Source organism: Hippocampus comes, unplaced genomic scaffold (genome assembly GCF_001891065.2).
Source record: "Hippocampus comes isolate QL1 unplaced genomic scaffold, H_comes_QL1_v1.1 scaffold182, whole genome shotgun sequence".
NCBI lineage: Eukaryota > Metazoa > Chordata > Actinopteri > Syngnathiformes > Syngnathidae > Hippocampus > Hippocampus comes.
In genome coordinates this window covers 334,226-349,920 of record NW_017805335.1, presented here as the reverse complement: position 1 = coordinate 349,920, position 15,695 = coordinate 334,226, and the positions used below count along the sequence as shown (strand labels likewise).

The window sequence follows — 15,695 nt, the reverse complement described above, 5'->3', positions numbered from 1 at the left end:
CATGAGCTCACATGAGAGAAAAAAGTAACAGTCCAAACGATGCCCGCGACCACTTACCTGCTGTTACGAGTAAGCGTGTTGCTCAGTTACTGATGCTGCTCCGCTTCACATTTACTCCTCCGGGATCCACTGGGCGCCCTCACTCTGCAGCTTGTGTTCGCATCGCATCTCTTTGGGGGAGAAAAAAAAAGTATACATGTAACGTACAAAACAGCGCAGCCAGACGCTCGCAGTTGTTGGTGAAGAAAGTTTTGGGAGTAGAGTTCAGCCAGCGTGCACTGCGGAGAGGAGCGCAAACGAGAGGCGGGAGGAGGCGAGAGGGAGAGGTGGACAAGGCTGGTGGGAGGTGAAACAAGGGGATTACGAGGAGGGTTTATTAATTGGAATCCTTCCCCTTTAAGAGTGATTGGCAGCTGTTTTCTGCTCAACTAATTGTATTAAATGTCAATTTCATTCACGGCCCACGGGAGGAGGCCTCGCCTAATGAAGCCCAGCTCAAGACTTTCTTTTGAGAAATTCTTTGTCTTTGGGACAAAAGATGCGCTGAGAGTTTTCACTTGACACAACCGGACCACATTGTGTTGAACGGTGAGGGAAAGGAAACGTTGACATTAGAACGCCAGCGGATCAAAACATTACAAGTGATTTGCTGGGACACAAGCATTACCCTTAAAATCTAGAAAAAAATATTGTTGTCTTACCGCTTTTTTTTTTTTTTTTTTAATCTATCTATCTATCTGCTATTAAAATGTGCTCTATCTATTTGGAGTATTTGACGGGACACAAGCATTACCCTTAAAATCTAGAAAAAAAAATATTGTTGTCTTATCGCTTTTTTTTCTATCCATCTATCAATCTGCATTTAAAATGTGCTCTATCTATTTGGAGTATTTGAGTTACCTTGATAGTGAACACTCCACCAAACCTTTTAAATAGCAATAATTATGTCATTACATACATGAAAAAAGGGAAATCGAATAATAAAAATCTACTGGGGCAACCCAGTCATCCATCCAACCCTTAAAGACTTAGATCCAACTTTACATCGTAAAATGTAATTCATAGAACTTCACAAAGTAATGCAATAGAGTTTTTTTTTTTTTTTTAAATAAACAACACAAAAAGGAAATCTGTGTTTGGTAGATTATTTCCTTGTTGTGACAATGCTTCTTGGCAATAAATATTCCGCTAGAGTCGTGTTTCTGAACATTTTAAATGGTGCCACATTTGTATGGAACACAAATTTGGTGGTTGGACAGCAGAGCTGAGTATATGGGATGCACCCATGAAAATTTTGCCATATCTTTTCTGGCAGTGCCTGGCAGCTTATTTTGCTTTTTTTTTTTTTTTTTTTTTTTTGCCGCTTCTGGTACCTACCCTTTCGGTAGCACCTCTGAGCATGGGCCTCGCAACAGTGCTCAGTGTGTCTGCTCCAAGAAACAGCATGCCATATTTCAATGATCAGAAAAAGTGGTGTTCCACAAAACCAAGTTGTGGAATTGTTTGGAGTCAAGTTCTAACTCACAATCTGCCCTACACCATGAAGTGCACTGGAACCACAGGAAGTGAAGAAACGCTATGTTCAGTGATGAGCCCACATTCCGACAGTTGGATGGTCGGGGCCCCCACCGAGCTAGCTTTATCAGAGACTACCGCCAGAATTCGGGAGTAGAGAGGGGGGAATGACCGGCCAGCAGTCCTGACCTCGAACCCATTGAACACTTGTGGGATCGGCTTGGGCATGCTGCTCGTACCAGAATGACTCAATCACATTGGTTGACGGATGGGATGCCATCCCACATCAGGCTGGCGACCAGCATGAGGAGGAAGTTTCAGGCTGTCGTGGATGCAAATGGTTCTTCCCCAGACACTCAACAAGAGTCGGTGACAACAGCAAAATAAAATTTTAGGCTTTGGTAGAGATTTGGCAAATGTTTCATGGGCACAACCCGGATACTCAGCTCTGCTGCTCATCCCACATGTGGTACCATTTAAAATTATAAGCCTTTCCAATGGCATATAATATACAGTACTAAACACAAATGTCTTTACTTATATCGTAATAACTTTTTTAATTCTTCACTTCAACAACAACAACAAAAAACAAACATTTTTGTAAAACCAGAATGAGTATAAATTCCATTCATAATTCACAACGTCAAAATTTATGATTAAATGTAAGAATTAGTGTCAGTGCTGAACTGTGTCAATCGTGTTTCCTCTCTTTCCGCAGTTCCCAATTTGGGCGGTATAGTGGCTCAGGGAAGCTTCGCCATATTTAGTTTAAACCCCGGAGAAGAGCCGGTAATCTTAAAGTAGGCGACCTGAGAGCTTTTCAGGTTTCAATCTGGAGGGACTGTATTTTCTATGTAAGCTGTTCAGTGACGTGCGGTATTTAACGACGTTTATTCAGAATGACGTCCTGAGATCCTCCTGAATGATGCATCAGTCGGAGTTGGTGTGGAAATAGTTGGGTTTTCCATACCAACTCAGGCTGGAACCTAAACAAGCATCGCTGCATGACCTGATAAAAGTAGGACATGTATTGAATGTAGATAATAAAACAGAAACACAATTTGCAAGATCTACATGTGACCGGTGTGTAGATCTAGAAGTTTTGATGACCCCGCCGTGCCTTGACTTTGACATGTGCTCTAAATTGTCCCTAGGTGTGAATGTGAGTGCGGATGGTTGTTTGGCTCTGTGTGCCCTGCGATTGGCTGGCAACCGGTTCACGGTGCCCCCCCCGCCTACTGACCGAAGACAGCTGGGATAGGCTCCAGCATGCCCGCGACCCTTATGAGGATAAGCGGATCTGAAAATGGATGGATGGAAATGAATCTGAAGTGTTGAAAATGACTTGTTCTCTTTGACAATGCAATGTTTGGAAATGTGAGGATTCGACCTGGCCGCAGCTTTAAACTAACATATTAACCAATGTCACAAAATATTACACATATTAGGTATCATTTATCTATTCTTATTCTGTTCATGGTCATGGGTGAGCTGAAGTCCATCGCACATGAGTTTCGTTGAAGGGCACACAAAACCCTGAACTGCTGTCAGTCAACTGGAAAGCACATACAGGAACACTGTAGAGATGGAAAACCAGTCACAGTCACATCGTCACTGAGGGAGAACTGAACCTACGCTGCCAGCATGAAAGTCAAATTAGTGAAGAGCAATACCAATTAAAAAGTATAGTATTTATTCAAATATTGGGTTATTTGAAACTGAAAAGAAATGCGTAGTACATTTCAATGGGGTCCATAGACGACAATGTGATAGCTCAAGACATCCTGACTGTGAGTGCGCACATGCATGCGTGCTTTGTAGACAAGTACAAAAGTGGCCGCTTTAAACAAGGGGAGGACACAGAGTTGAAGAAGCTGATGCCAGCTTAGTGTCCTAGAAATCAGCCAGGACTCTAAAGACACTAAAGAGATTTCCTGTGACCTCAAACAAATCTAAAGATAAAGTTAAAGAGAGAACATTTACTCGAGAGACTGTCTCGGCATTTACTTGGGTGGACAAATGTCAGTGATTGTCTTGATTTTGTTCCGCCAACAAGTGAGTTAACTGCATCCTCCTGTCTATGATGTGCTTTCCATTAATCACATTAGGGATTAGTTTGCTATGCCAACGGCACAATAGGTTCAAGCACATATTAAATTTATTTGTCAGACTCATGGTAATTCTTATAATTTTTTTTATTTTTGGGGGCGGGGGCTGGGAATCAGAGAACTTTGCTGTAAATATTCTGAACTTCTGTTACCATGCCACTGTCATACTGAGCATATTACCACCCAAAGCGTAGTGTAGGTCTTTCTTTCGACACTTTAGGAACTAGTTCACACTAAACTTAGAAAAAAAAATCCATATAATTTTTTAAAATTCTCAGTCTCCATGTGTTGCTGCACTATTTTTGTTTCATCCATTGCTTAAAAGTTAGAATGGATTGTTTTGTGGAGCTGGTGCATCATTATTTCATGCTTTTAAATTGTCCATCTGGTATGTGGGCCATGGCCAGCACGGGGTAATATAATACAGACATAATACACGAAGCATTTCAAAACTAAGGTAAGGTGCAATATTTTTTTTCGGAGTGGTTAAAGAATTATGTCTGAGTATTGTTCCATTGTCTGTCTACAAGTGTTGCTGCACTCTCCGGTTATAAAACAGCAACATTGATGCCAATTTCTAGGGCAGGACCGATATGGCTTGTTTGAGGCTGATGCCAACAGTTTGGCAGAATACATTTTCTATGACTGATTAATTGGTCGGTTAATTAAAACCATATGTAATGAATGAGGTAACGTCGGCCTTGGTCACTTAACGCTTACAACAATACAGATATGAATTACTGGCAGAACATTTGCCTTTTTTATAATACTTTACAACAGAGTAAATTGGGCAAAAATCGGCAGTTATTTGGGGGTGGGGGAGGAATGTTTGAATCTGTTATGTTGCAATGTATGTTGTTAGCAAAAATACGATTTTGGCCGATTTTTAAAAAAAATAATATTGGCCGATAAATCAACCAGGCTCTACCAGATGCTAGCTAAAATAGTTTGTTTCCATTCACCAGCAAGGAAAAGAATGAAAGAACCACAGTGTTTGCAAGTTAATCGACAATCTCTCAGTCACAACAAGATTGTGGCGATTATCTCGTTCCAATTTTGCTCTTGCAACTCTTTGCCCTACTACTGTTTGCCTGTTATCCTGTGCATAAATTGGTTAAGGGGGCAGCAGTGTAGTTTTCAAGATGCTTGGTTTTATCAAATGACAACGTAAGTCGCCCTGATCCTATTAAAGGTAAAAGCAGCTAACGTGTAAATGCGCAGTGTCAGCTTACCCCGAGTGGTGCACAGACAGGCTGTGGGGGGGATGGTGGATCAAGGAAGAGGAGGGAAGAGTGAGGCAGCGAAGGTGATGGTGGTCATGTGATTCACTGGTGTTCTTAACATGGACTGAGACATGCAGTAACTACTAACCAAACAAAAGAACGGCATAGAATTGCTGCAAAAATTTGAATCAGGCGTTCTCATTTTATTTTTGGGGTGTGCTCCCAAAAGCCATCCAGACAACTTGAATAAACTTTCCCCACCAGTGATCTCCCGATTGTGATACATGAATTGCAAAGTTTTGAATAGAATTTGAGCCAGTTCCCGATCAATTCAGCGGCATACGTCTCAAGTCTGAGCACGACCTAATTACAGGCACTAAAACTAAAACATACAGTTAGCGGGATTGTGTTAGTTGACAGGTAATCTATGCAACTGCTCCACTTTAATGATCTAAATTACTCCATGAAAATTAAAAGCCACCTCTATCCGAGTCCATCGAGGTTAAATGATTAAAAGAAGTACTGATGTGGATTTGAAAGGGCGTAAACTATATGTGCCGATAAATAATGAATCATTTATTTACTTAAAAAGTGATAAAAGCGTGTTATTTAAAATGCGATTGACAATTGCAGTACATAGTGATCAAGATAACGTATAGAGAGAGATTGTGAGGGATATTAAGTACTAGTGAAAAGGTTCCCTTGCTCTGTGTCACTTAATTGTCATTAGGCAGCTTGTTGTATGCTGGAGTCAAACAGAAAGCCCACCTTGGAAGGAATTAGATGTACCATTAACATATGGCCGTTGGGATAAAAACACCAGTATGTCCTGTGACACAAAAACCCACCCCGAGTACACAGCAAGGAAAAGTAAATCCTTCACGCAACCCCATCCAATCTTCTATTATTATTATCATCGTCATTTTTTTACATTTGGTTTGCAGTAAATCCTTGTGTAGAAAATTGCAGGTCATCCCATTATAGGTCTTGAGAAAAAAAAAAAACACGGAGCAGATTGAAGCAATGCTACCATGGTAATTCTTATAATTTTTTTTATTTTTGGGGGCGGGGGCTGGGAATCAGAGAACTTTGCTGTAAATATTCTGAACTTCTGTTACCATGCCACTGTCATACTGAGCATATTACCACCCAAAGCGTAGTGTAGGTCTTTCTTTCGACACTTTAGGAACTAGTTCACACTAAACTTAGAAAAAAAAATCCATATAATTTTTTAAAATTCTCAGTCTCCATGTGTTGCTGCACTATTTTTGTTTCATCCATTGCTTAAAAGTTAGAATGGATTGTTTTGTGGAGCTGGTGCATCATTATTTCATGCTTTTAAATTGTCCATCTGGTATGTGGGCCATGGCCAGCACGGGGTAATATAATACAGACATAATACACGAAGCATTTCAAAACTAAGGTAAGGTGCAATATTTTTTTTCGGAGTGGTTAAAGAATTATGTCTGAGTATTGTTCCATTGTCTGTCTACAAGTGTTGCTGCACTCTCCGGTTATAAAACAGCAACATTGATGCCAATTTCTAGGGCAGGACCGATATGGCTTGTTTGAGGCTGATGCCAACAGTTTGGCAGAATACATTTTCTATGACTGATTAATTGGTCGGTTAATTAAAACCATATGTAATGAATGAGGTAACGTCGGCCTTGGTCACTTAACGCTTACAACAATACAGATATGAATTACTGGCAGAACATTTGCCTTTTTTATAATACTTTACAACAGAGTAAATTGGGCAAAAATCGGCAGTTATTTGGGGGTGGGGGAGGAATGTTTGAATCTGTTATGTTGCAATGTATGTTGTTAGCAAAAATACGATTTTGGCCGATTTTTAAAAAAAATAATATTGGCCGATAAATCAACCAGGCTCTACCAGATGCTAGCTAAAATAGTTTGTTTCCATTCACCAGCAAGGAAAAGAATGAAAGAACCACAGTGTTTGCAAGTTAATCGACAATCTCTCAGTCACAACAAGATTGTGGCGATTATCTCGTTCCAATTTTGCTCTTGCAACTCTTTGCCCTACTACTGTTTGCCTGTTATCCTGTGCATAAATTGGTTAAGGGGGCAGCAGTGTAGTTTTCAAGATGCTTGGTTTTATCAAATGACAACGTAAGTCGCCCTGATCCTATTAAAGGTAAAAGCAGCTAACGTGTAAATGCGCAGTGTCAGCTTACCCCGAGTGGTGCACAGACAGGCTGTGGGGGGGATGGTGGATCAAGGAAGAGGAGGGAAGAGTGAGGCAGCGAAGGTGATGGTGGTCATGTGATTCACTGGTGTTCTTAACATGGACTGAGACATGCAGTAACTACTAACCAAACAAAAGAACGGCATAGAATTGCTGCAAAAATTTGAATCAGGCGTTCTCATTTTATTTTTGGGGTGTGCTCCCAAAAGCCATCCAGACAACTTGAATAAACTTTCCCCACCAGTGATCTCCCGATTGTGATACATGAATTGCAAAGTTTTGAATAGAATTTGAGCCAGTTCCCGATCAATTCAGCGGCATACGTCTCAAGTCTGAGCACGACCTAATTACAGGCACTAAAACTAAAACATACAGTTAGCGGGATTGTGTTAGTTGACAGGTAATCTATGCAACTGCTCCACTTTAATGATCTAAATTACTCCATGAAAATTAAAAGCCACCTCTATCCGAGTCCATCGAGGTTAAATGATTAAAAGAAGTACTGATGTGGATTTGAAAGGGCGTAAACTATATGTGCCGATAAATAATGAATCATTTATTTACTTAAAAAGTGATAAAAGCGTGTTATTTAAAATGCGATTGACAATTGCAGTACATAGTGATCAAGATAACGTATAGAGAGAGATTGTGAGGGATATTAAGTACTAGTGAAAAGGTTCCCTTGCTCTGTGTCACTTAATTGTCATTAGGCAGCTTGTTGTATGCTGGAGTCAAACAGAAAGCCCACCTTGGAAGGAATTAGATGTACCATTAACATATGGCCGTTGGGATAAAAACACCAGTATGTCCTGTGACACAAAAACCCACCCCGAGTACACAGCAAGGAAAAGTAAATCCTTCACGCAACCCCATCCAATCTTCTATTATTATTATCATCGTCATTTTTTTACATTTGGTTTGCAGTAAATCCTTGTGTAGAAAATTGCAGGTCATCCCATTATAGGTCTTGAGAAAAAAAAAAAACACGGAGCAGATTGAAGCAATGCTACAGTACGCTGGTTCATTGGGTGAGGAGGATGAAGCCTCAATTTGGGTTCGCGTCTCACGGGACAGAGACAAATACCGAGCTTACGCTGACTTAAATCTCCTCAATGCGCTCATCCAATGTGACAACAATCCAGCAATAAAGGACTTCATTTTCTGCCGAGTCCTCATGTGAAGTGGCTTGTGGGCCAGCAACAATTTTTTTTTTTTTTTTTTATTGCATGCCTTTAAACTCAGTCCCATGGACACAATGATCGATAGAAAGATAGCGTGTAGGTAATCAAGACTGATAACTAATCAAAACACAGACTGAGTTCGGGTAATTTACACATAATTTGTATTTTTATTCCTGATAACAGTTATATACCTTAATTATTTATATAACTGGACCTATTTTGTCAACATCTTTGAAATAGGGAAAGAAAAAAAAAACACTATACATACGATCTAAAATGGCCAACTGCTAAAATAACAGAATGATGGATGAATCGATGGCCAGACGGAATGAGGGCCAAGAGAACGATACATACTGTACAAAGAACTACTGATAACACTCACAGCTAAAATTGATGAGATAGATCAAATTGAATGATACAAATCTATTAAGATCAAAAGCAGACAGTAAGATAGATACAAAAAAATAGCAAGAGATAGAAAGACAGCGATACAGTGCCCTCCGTAATTATTGGCACCGCTGCTTAAGATGTGTTAAAAGCCTTCTAATAAATTCTATTTTTATTGCGAAAGTATACTGTCAAACTGAAATTTGTAGAAATTATTCACCAGGCAGAATCAAGCTCTTCCCATGGCCTTTTCAGTCCCCAGACCTCAACTCCATTGAAAACCTGTGGAGGGGGCTAAAGGGTGCAGCAGAGAGGATCTGCTTCGCTGGATGATTTCAAGAGATTAAAAAAGACATAAATAACATACCTTTCAAGTCTGCATCAAGTCTAACATTCAATAAAGTGATTTGCAAAAAAAAAAAAAAAAACTGAGGTGTCTCCCACTCACCAGTAACCTAATTATGTTCTTAAAAAGAAAGAACCTAGAAGACCATAGAAGAAATCCAAAACTTAAATCAGGATGCCTTGGTGATTGTGGCAGTGTTTACAACAAGGTGTAAGCCACTAGTAACACCCAACTACAAGACAGGTTGAGTACAGTTGATCAGAAAACATCTAAAAAGGAACAGATCATGATCCAAAGCGCACCACGATGTCCAATATATTTGTAGAGGTGCATCTAAAGGACGGACCAGTTAGTGTACTTTAAGCCCGAATGAAAGTTTTGTCGTCCATAATGTTGAGAAAGAAGTCTTAAGTGGACAAGAACCTCCCCTCAAGAAAAAAAAAAAATGTCCAACCGAATTTAAACAATGTGAGTGGGGTAGCCACCTCCATATCCGGATCCACGCCCGACTCCATCTTGATGTTGCGACTCATAACCCGGACATCGTTTTTTCATCTCTTGTTCAAGTTTTTCCCTCATTTTGTGGAAAGTGGGCCTTCTCCGAGGTTCCTTGGCCCAGCAAATGGTCATGAGGGCGTAAATAGCGGGGAGACAGTCTTCTGGTGCCTCCATGCGAAAGCCGCCTTCCACTCGCTCCATCACCTCCTTCAAGGACTGCGGTAACCATGACACACAAGCAGAGGAATGATTCTTCAGGCACTTGGATAAATACACAGAACAGTATTTGTGTTGTCAATGCAATAAAAGAAATGAACAATCCTACAGAATCCTATTAATGATGTGATGTTGATGTCACACCGGGACCTTTGCCACGGCTCTTCCATTCCTTACATTACATAAGTCAGTATTTTTCCAGGTTTGTGCTGGATATACCGCTTTACAGCTTCAAATCTTAGCTCAAGCCTTCTGTGCGGAATTGCGTGTTTTCTCTTCCTCTAAAATTCCAAAAACATGCATGGCAGGCTGATTGAACACTCTAAATTGTCCCTCGGTGTGAGTGTGAGCGCGGATGGTTGTTTGTTTCTATGTGCCCTGCAATTGGCTGGCAACCGGTTCAGGGTGTCCCCTGCCTACTGCCCGAAGACGGCTGCGATAGGCTCCAGCACCCCCCGTGATCCTTGTGAGGATAAAGCGGATCAGAAAATGGATGGATGGATGGAAGGAAGGAAGCAATGAAATACCGTAAAGTATACTGTTGAGAAATAATGTCAGTCATGATCTGTTTAACGAATACATGTGGCTCTAGACAAAAAGTGACAGACTGCATTTATTACGATGAGGCTTCCTACCATCTTTGGATATGGTTGTCGACCATAGGAGAAGATTTCCCAGAGCAGAATGCCATAACTCCAAACATCTGACTTTGTGGAGTATTTCTGCATAATGTGGAAAATATAGGGAAAAATGGAAATGCATTAAAATATTGCATAAAAAAATATATATATCCGAGTTTGAGATTCAATATAAGAAATGTACAAATAATTCTGCCTTCATAAAGGCGCTAATACTCAATTGTAATTGACATTCTCAGTGAGGTATTGACATACCAAAGAGTATTAATATGAATCGATTTAAAACAAGCATTAGTACAGATCGGAGTGAGATACGTAAATTCGATAGGTTCTTTTTCCTCATTGGTTAACGGTCAACCATCCTTCATGCAATGAATGGTGTGTCTATTAAATAAGAGATGAATAAATATGTCATTATGGACTCCTCATTTCGTAAAAATTTCTACAAAACTATGTCTACACCATGTTTTGGTTGCCCTTGTAACATACCGATAAGGGTCAAATTATACACCTCTCAGAATGACGTCGCACAGCTTTTATACAGCTCATGTCTAGAATCTTTTTACTAGTAGGACTCTGCATATAGTCAGCAACCTCTTTCGTCAGAGCTTCAGGGGCACTCCAGCGGACAGGCAGTTTGGCACGCTGGTCATCTGATACCCTGGAGGCCGCCCTCGTCAGCCCGAAGTCGCTGACCTTGGCCACGTCGTCGTCAGAGAGCAGGACGTTGCGGGCCGCCAGGTCCCTGTGGACCAGCTTCTTAGATTCCAGGTACGCCATTCCCTCACACACGTCGCTGTAGACATGCAACATGCGCTGAGTAGCATGGAAAGACTTTTAAAAGCCACCTGTTTACACACACACACGCACATGCACGCACACACACAAACTTTGACATAACTTACAGTGCAAAGCGAAGAAGCTGCACAGAGCCAACGAGTGATCGTCCTCTCGTCCTGAGGAAGTTTGCGAGATTTCCCTGCAACAAAAATTCAAATCCAATCATCAGACAATTATCATTTCCGCCCTATATATAATTCTAATATTTTTCACTGAGCATTATGACGAGTATTGATTGCATCTAGAATGCTCAACCCCTTTCTCGATCTCATTAGGAATTCATAGATCAATTGTTTCTTCACTCACACAATGTCCAACTCAAAGCTGTACTGTGTGTGGTCTGATTTGTACAAGCCCGTCAATAAAACAATGTACAAGACTCCCATCACGTAAAAAAAATTAATGTTTTATGAGTGGCACTGTTGTACATGCTGTTTTGTGACGCACCTTCGTCATGAGCTCCGTGACAATGAGAAGGCCTTTGTGCAAGATGACCCCCAGCAAGCGCACCAAGTTTTTATGTTGTAGCTTCCTTGGAAGGAGCCAATCAAACACACCAAGTTAAGACAATCGGCGGGAAAACTTCTCCGTGGTTAAGGATGCCCTCTGCAGTGTCGTAGTGATATGATCAAATTGAGCGATAAAAGGTTTGATGGAAATATAAACGGACGTCTCCAGACTTACGTCATCACTGTGGCCTCCTGCAGGAAGGCCTGGGCTGTGACATCGCACTTAATGGTCTTTACTGCCACCCTCTGGGCCAAATATTCGCCGTCGAACACAGCTGGAGGACACAGTCGTACATTCAGCGTACTCTGCAAACTCTTTATTAATTAGGAACTTGTTGGGTTAGTACTCATTGGAACGACCAACAAGGTTGAAAAAGTGAAAAATATCGCGGTGTATCGTGGATCTAAAGAAAATGTACAAAAAGCTCACCACCAAACTCCCCCTCTCCGATGATGTGTCCCAGTTTCAGTACGGTAATGTCCAGCAGCCATCCAGCTACAAGGGTGAGACACTTGTAAGATCAGTGAGTGCATGGAAAATATTTTTCCGAGTAATTATCACGACCTTTTGTCAGCTCCATCTCAGCCGACTTGGCCCCTTGTTTTGGTTTGGGCTTCAGTAGAGTTCGAGCAAGGGCACCCTTGTTTTGTGAGTAGAACTGCAAAGAGGGAAACAAACGCTATAAAAGGGTGATGTTCATGTGCAACACATGAAGATCACATTGTATTATTCCTCTTATGGCCCCACTGTTTTGTGTTCCTCATTTAGGGGTTATAAATAAGTCACATTGCCACTACACTCTTCAGTACTGTGGCAGTATGGCCCTAAAATTTGGGGAAATGCAAACCTGTACTAATAAAAACAAGAAACAGACTCACAGTTTTATCTTTTCTGATTTGAATTACAGTATAGTGCAGTGACGTGGCAGCGGCTTAGATTTAGATAATCGTTTTGTCATCTTGTGTAAACGTTTGCTGACAGTATTTTCAGATATTGCTTTTATTGTTGAATTTTCAATAATTCTGTTCTTTAACTTAAAAATACAAGAAATTAATTAATAGAGCAGCGTAAAAATATAATTGCCTTTTGGAGATTTGAAAATTTTAAAAAAGCGGAAGCATCAAGAGATGAAAATACATCTACCATCTCTCATCATCTACCTCGATCATGTCAATGAGGTTGTTAAAGTGCTGATTGTTGTCAATGGTCAGTTGGTTGTCCTGATACATCACTCGGTAGTGGATGACTTCCCCAGAGACACTGACACACAGCACATAATCGCCAGGGTGTCGGATTGACTCCCGCACCAGGAACAGGCCGTCCTGGGCCGGTTGCAGCTTGCGGACCGCCTCTGGGCCCGAGATCTTCCCGTGAAACCATCTGCTGGAGGACAGGCAGACAGCATGGTAGTTACAAGGCTGAAGGTTTTGTGCAAACACTTACAGGTATTTGGAAATATTCATAATTGAGTGGAGTCCTCGCTAACGGTCAAACAAGTAAAGTCACTGGAGTTAAGCAAGTGATACAATTTTGCTCGTCACAACATATACAGTACTTCAAGTTGATATAAGTCTGACTCAAGTCAAGTGACTCGAGTCCGCCCCCCTGCCTATGGTTCTTAATTGCTGGAAAAAGCCCCTACATTTTAATTCGACCTCTTTATCTAATCCAAGGACTGGCTGGACTTGTGACATCAACATTTAGCATTTTACAAAAGAGGAAGTTATGATCATGATTCCCACGAGGGCGTTTGTGCGCTCATTACGAGTTCCCCCGTATAAGTGTGTCACTATATCAGCGTCACTCAGATGCATCCTGCTGATGTGAGACCACGGCGGGAGTCACGATTCCTGGGAAAGCACATTCAGAGGAAGGGTTTACGTACGGCATGAGGCTGAGGCTTGGATCCAAACGCAGAGCTTCTCTTTCCCGCACATCGGCGCTATTTATGATCCCCTCGTCTCCGGTGGAGTTATGTTTGGCTTTGTAGCATCTCTTACTCTAGAAGCAAATATCAGGCGGTAGCCACATATTTCTCGGTTTGACTGGAAAGCTTTATAGATGATCGGTGGCATTTACGCTGTCAGAAATTTGTGTCTGGCAAATTGCAATCGGCATTAAAGTCCCACATAAGGCTAATTACTAGATTCCTGAGGTAGCTGTTTGAAAAGATGTTCAAAGACGTGCTTTTTACCGTGGTCATGGCGACAATAGTGAGTATGTCTCCTTTGTGGTACAACAGCTCTCCAGGTTTGGGCTTCCTGTGGTCTCCCTTGGCAACACATTGTGTACCAGTCGTCCAACTCATCTGCAGATTATCAAGTGGAAGGGTTGACCCTCAATTTGTTTTTTGAAGTGTTGTGAGTGACGTACGTTTGGATCAGGTTTGCATGCGATATGACCACAAGTACATGAATGTTTACAAAAATCTTGACATGGATCAGATTCTATACGTCACAAATTTGAACATTTCCTTGACAAATGCTAAAAAAGTCACATGGCTCCACTGTTATACAAAAATAAGGACAAGAGACTATTTTTCATTACACACAGGATGGTTGCACTATTAGGTACTTCTGACACAGAGTCAAAGGGTCTCTCATATCTTGCCCCTCGGATGTAAATAAGGCCACAAATATTTGAAACCGCTCTCATGATGCACTTCTACAACATTGCTAAACTACAACCACAAGGACAAGCATTTTAATAGGTGTAATGAAAGAATTTTGATACAGTTATTGTAATGCATTACATTTTGCAGGTCGACCTAATGTACTCAGTGCAGAGAAAAGAAAAAAAAACTCTTTGTACAAACAGTTAGGTGGTCTACATGTGCAATTCAGTAGGCAACACTGTAATCTGGTGTCAAAAATATTCTTTTCAAAAACAGTTATACCATTTTGAGCATTAGCTGTGATACTGTTTAATTGGATATTTTGTCCAAAGCATTAAAAAAAAAATAGAGACACCTACCTTTGCCATGAGTAGGTCATAAGGTTTGGAATTTCTGTTGAACACCTGCCAAAAAAAGAAAATTAATTACTACAAAGAGGCGGAGAGCTATTTTAGGCTCTTTTATGTCGAAAATGTTTTCTTACCTGATGCGGACAGACAGTTTGTTCAGGAATTAAATGTTTTGCAGCACTTCATCTCATTCTGTGGTGATATTGTCCATCACCAGTGAGGAGAGGAGATGCTGGCCAAAGATGCATTCCGGTGTCTCTGTCACAGCACTTCCTCAATATTTGCTTAAATGTGTGTCTTCTGACATATGACACAATTAGTCACATGGAGATTCTGTTCCACTTTTTTTTTTAATTTACAATGGGGTAAATCCATGAACAACACAAACTTAATTTAGGGAACAGCTTGGCTAAAATTATGTTCAAACCTTAAAAAAAAAAAAAAAAAGGGACAACGGTAACATTTTCCATTTCAACAGAAGAGATAGTGACAACGTTGAACTAAAAACAGTTGCAACTGAAACAAAAATCTCTCAAACAGACCTTTAAAACAAAACTTGCACAATCACCCCAAGCCACCTACGTCGGAAGATGTCATGTTTTCTCCTCCCGTCTTCAGCGTACTGCAGCCTGCACCATGCAGGCACAAAAGCTCATAACCACGAGGGCATGACATAAGCTATTCAGTCATCTCTTCTGCTAATTTAGAACTATTGCTGTTTACAGACAATACACAGTAATGATCATTCTTCAGTGCTTTGTTTTCAATAGGAGTACTCAAAGGCAGTTTCACTCTTCAGCTGGACGTCCACTGATTATTGAGATTGTATTTTGGCTTTTTTTAAGGGGTCCCTACTTGACCTTCTGTTATTTTACAGAACAATAAGTTTACAGGAAGAAATTGCCATATTTTTGGAACCCGGCAAATATATACAGCCCCATATTTAACAGCCTGAGTATGAACCCTTTAAATATTTAATTTCTGTCTTCATGTTTTCTCCAATCTTTGTCAAGTGAGATCTTTTTAAAGGAGTTGACAGCTGTTTTTTGACTATTGTGAC

The 15,695-nt window shown here is 40.7% G+C and overlaps 1 protein-coding gene and 1 long non-coding RNA gene across 3 annotated transcripts; one reads left to right on the top strand and one right to left on the bottom strand.

Moving 5' to 3' along the window:
* Positions 1-90: 90 nt before the first annotated feature.
* Positions 91-14,884, bottom strand: matk (megakaryocyte-associated tyrosine kinase). 2 transcript variants are annotated; one of them, XM_019871710.1, is made up of 14 exons: positions 14,770-14,884; positions 14,645-14,689; positions 13,866-13,979; positions 13,557-13,672; positions 12,832-13,051; positions 12,236-12,329; positions 12,101-12,166; positions 11,846-11,945; positions 11,609-11,693; positions 11,227-11,300; positions 10,916-11,117; positions 10,319-10,405; positions 9,455-9,683; positions 91-170 (listed from the first exon to the last, which is right to left on the bottom strand). In XM_019871710.1, the coding sequence occupies exons 2-14, from the start codon at positions 14,651-14,653 to the stop codon at positions 112-114; spliced, it is 1,455 nt and encodes a 484-aa protein (XP_019727269.1). In that variant the 5' UTR covers positions 14,654-14,689; positions 14,770-14,884; the 3' UTR covers positions 91-111. The 2 variants fall into 2 exon arrangements, with proteins under 2 accessions (XP_019727269.1, XP_019727270.1); XM_019871711.1 differs by lacking the exon at positions 91-170 and having other exon boundaries at positions 9,158-9,683; positions 10,292-10,405; positions 12,832-13,054.
* On the top strand, positions 9,058-9,402 carry LOC109516898 (uncharacterized). Its single transcript, XR_002168443.1, has 2 exons — positions 9,058-9,151; positions 9,319-9,402. It is a non-coding gene; the product is annotated as an uncharacterized LOC109516898 (long non-coding RNA).
* Positions 14,885-15,695: the final 811 nt, after the last annotated feature.

Excerpts from the sequence above, each read along its gene's own strand:
- matk (XM_019871710.1), bottom strand. Across the intron at positions 12,167-12,235 it reads TGAGATGGAGCTGACAAAAG|CTGGATGGCTGCTGGACATT; the intron begins GTCGTGATAATT and ends TCACCCTTGTAG. Across the intron at positions 11,946-12,100 it reads CGGAGAGGGGGAGTTTGGTG|CTGTGTTCGACGGCGAATAT; the intron begins GTGAGCTTTTTG and ends TGTGTCCTCCAG.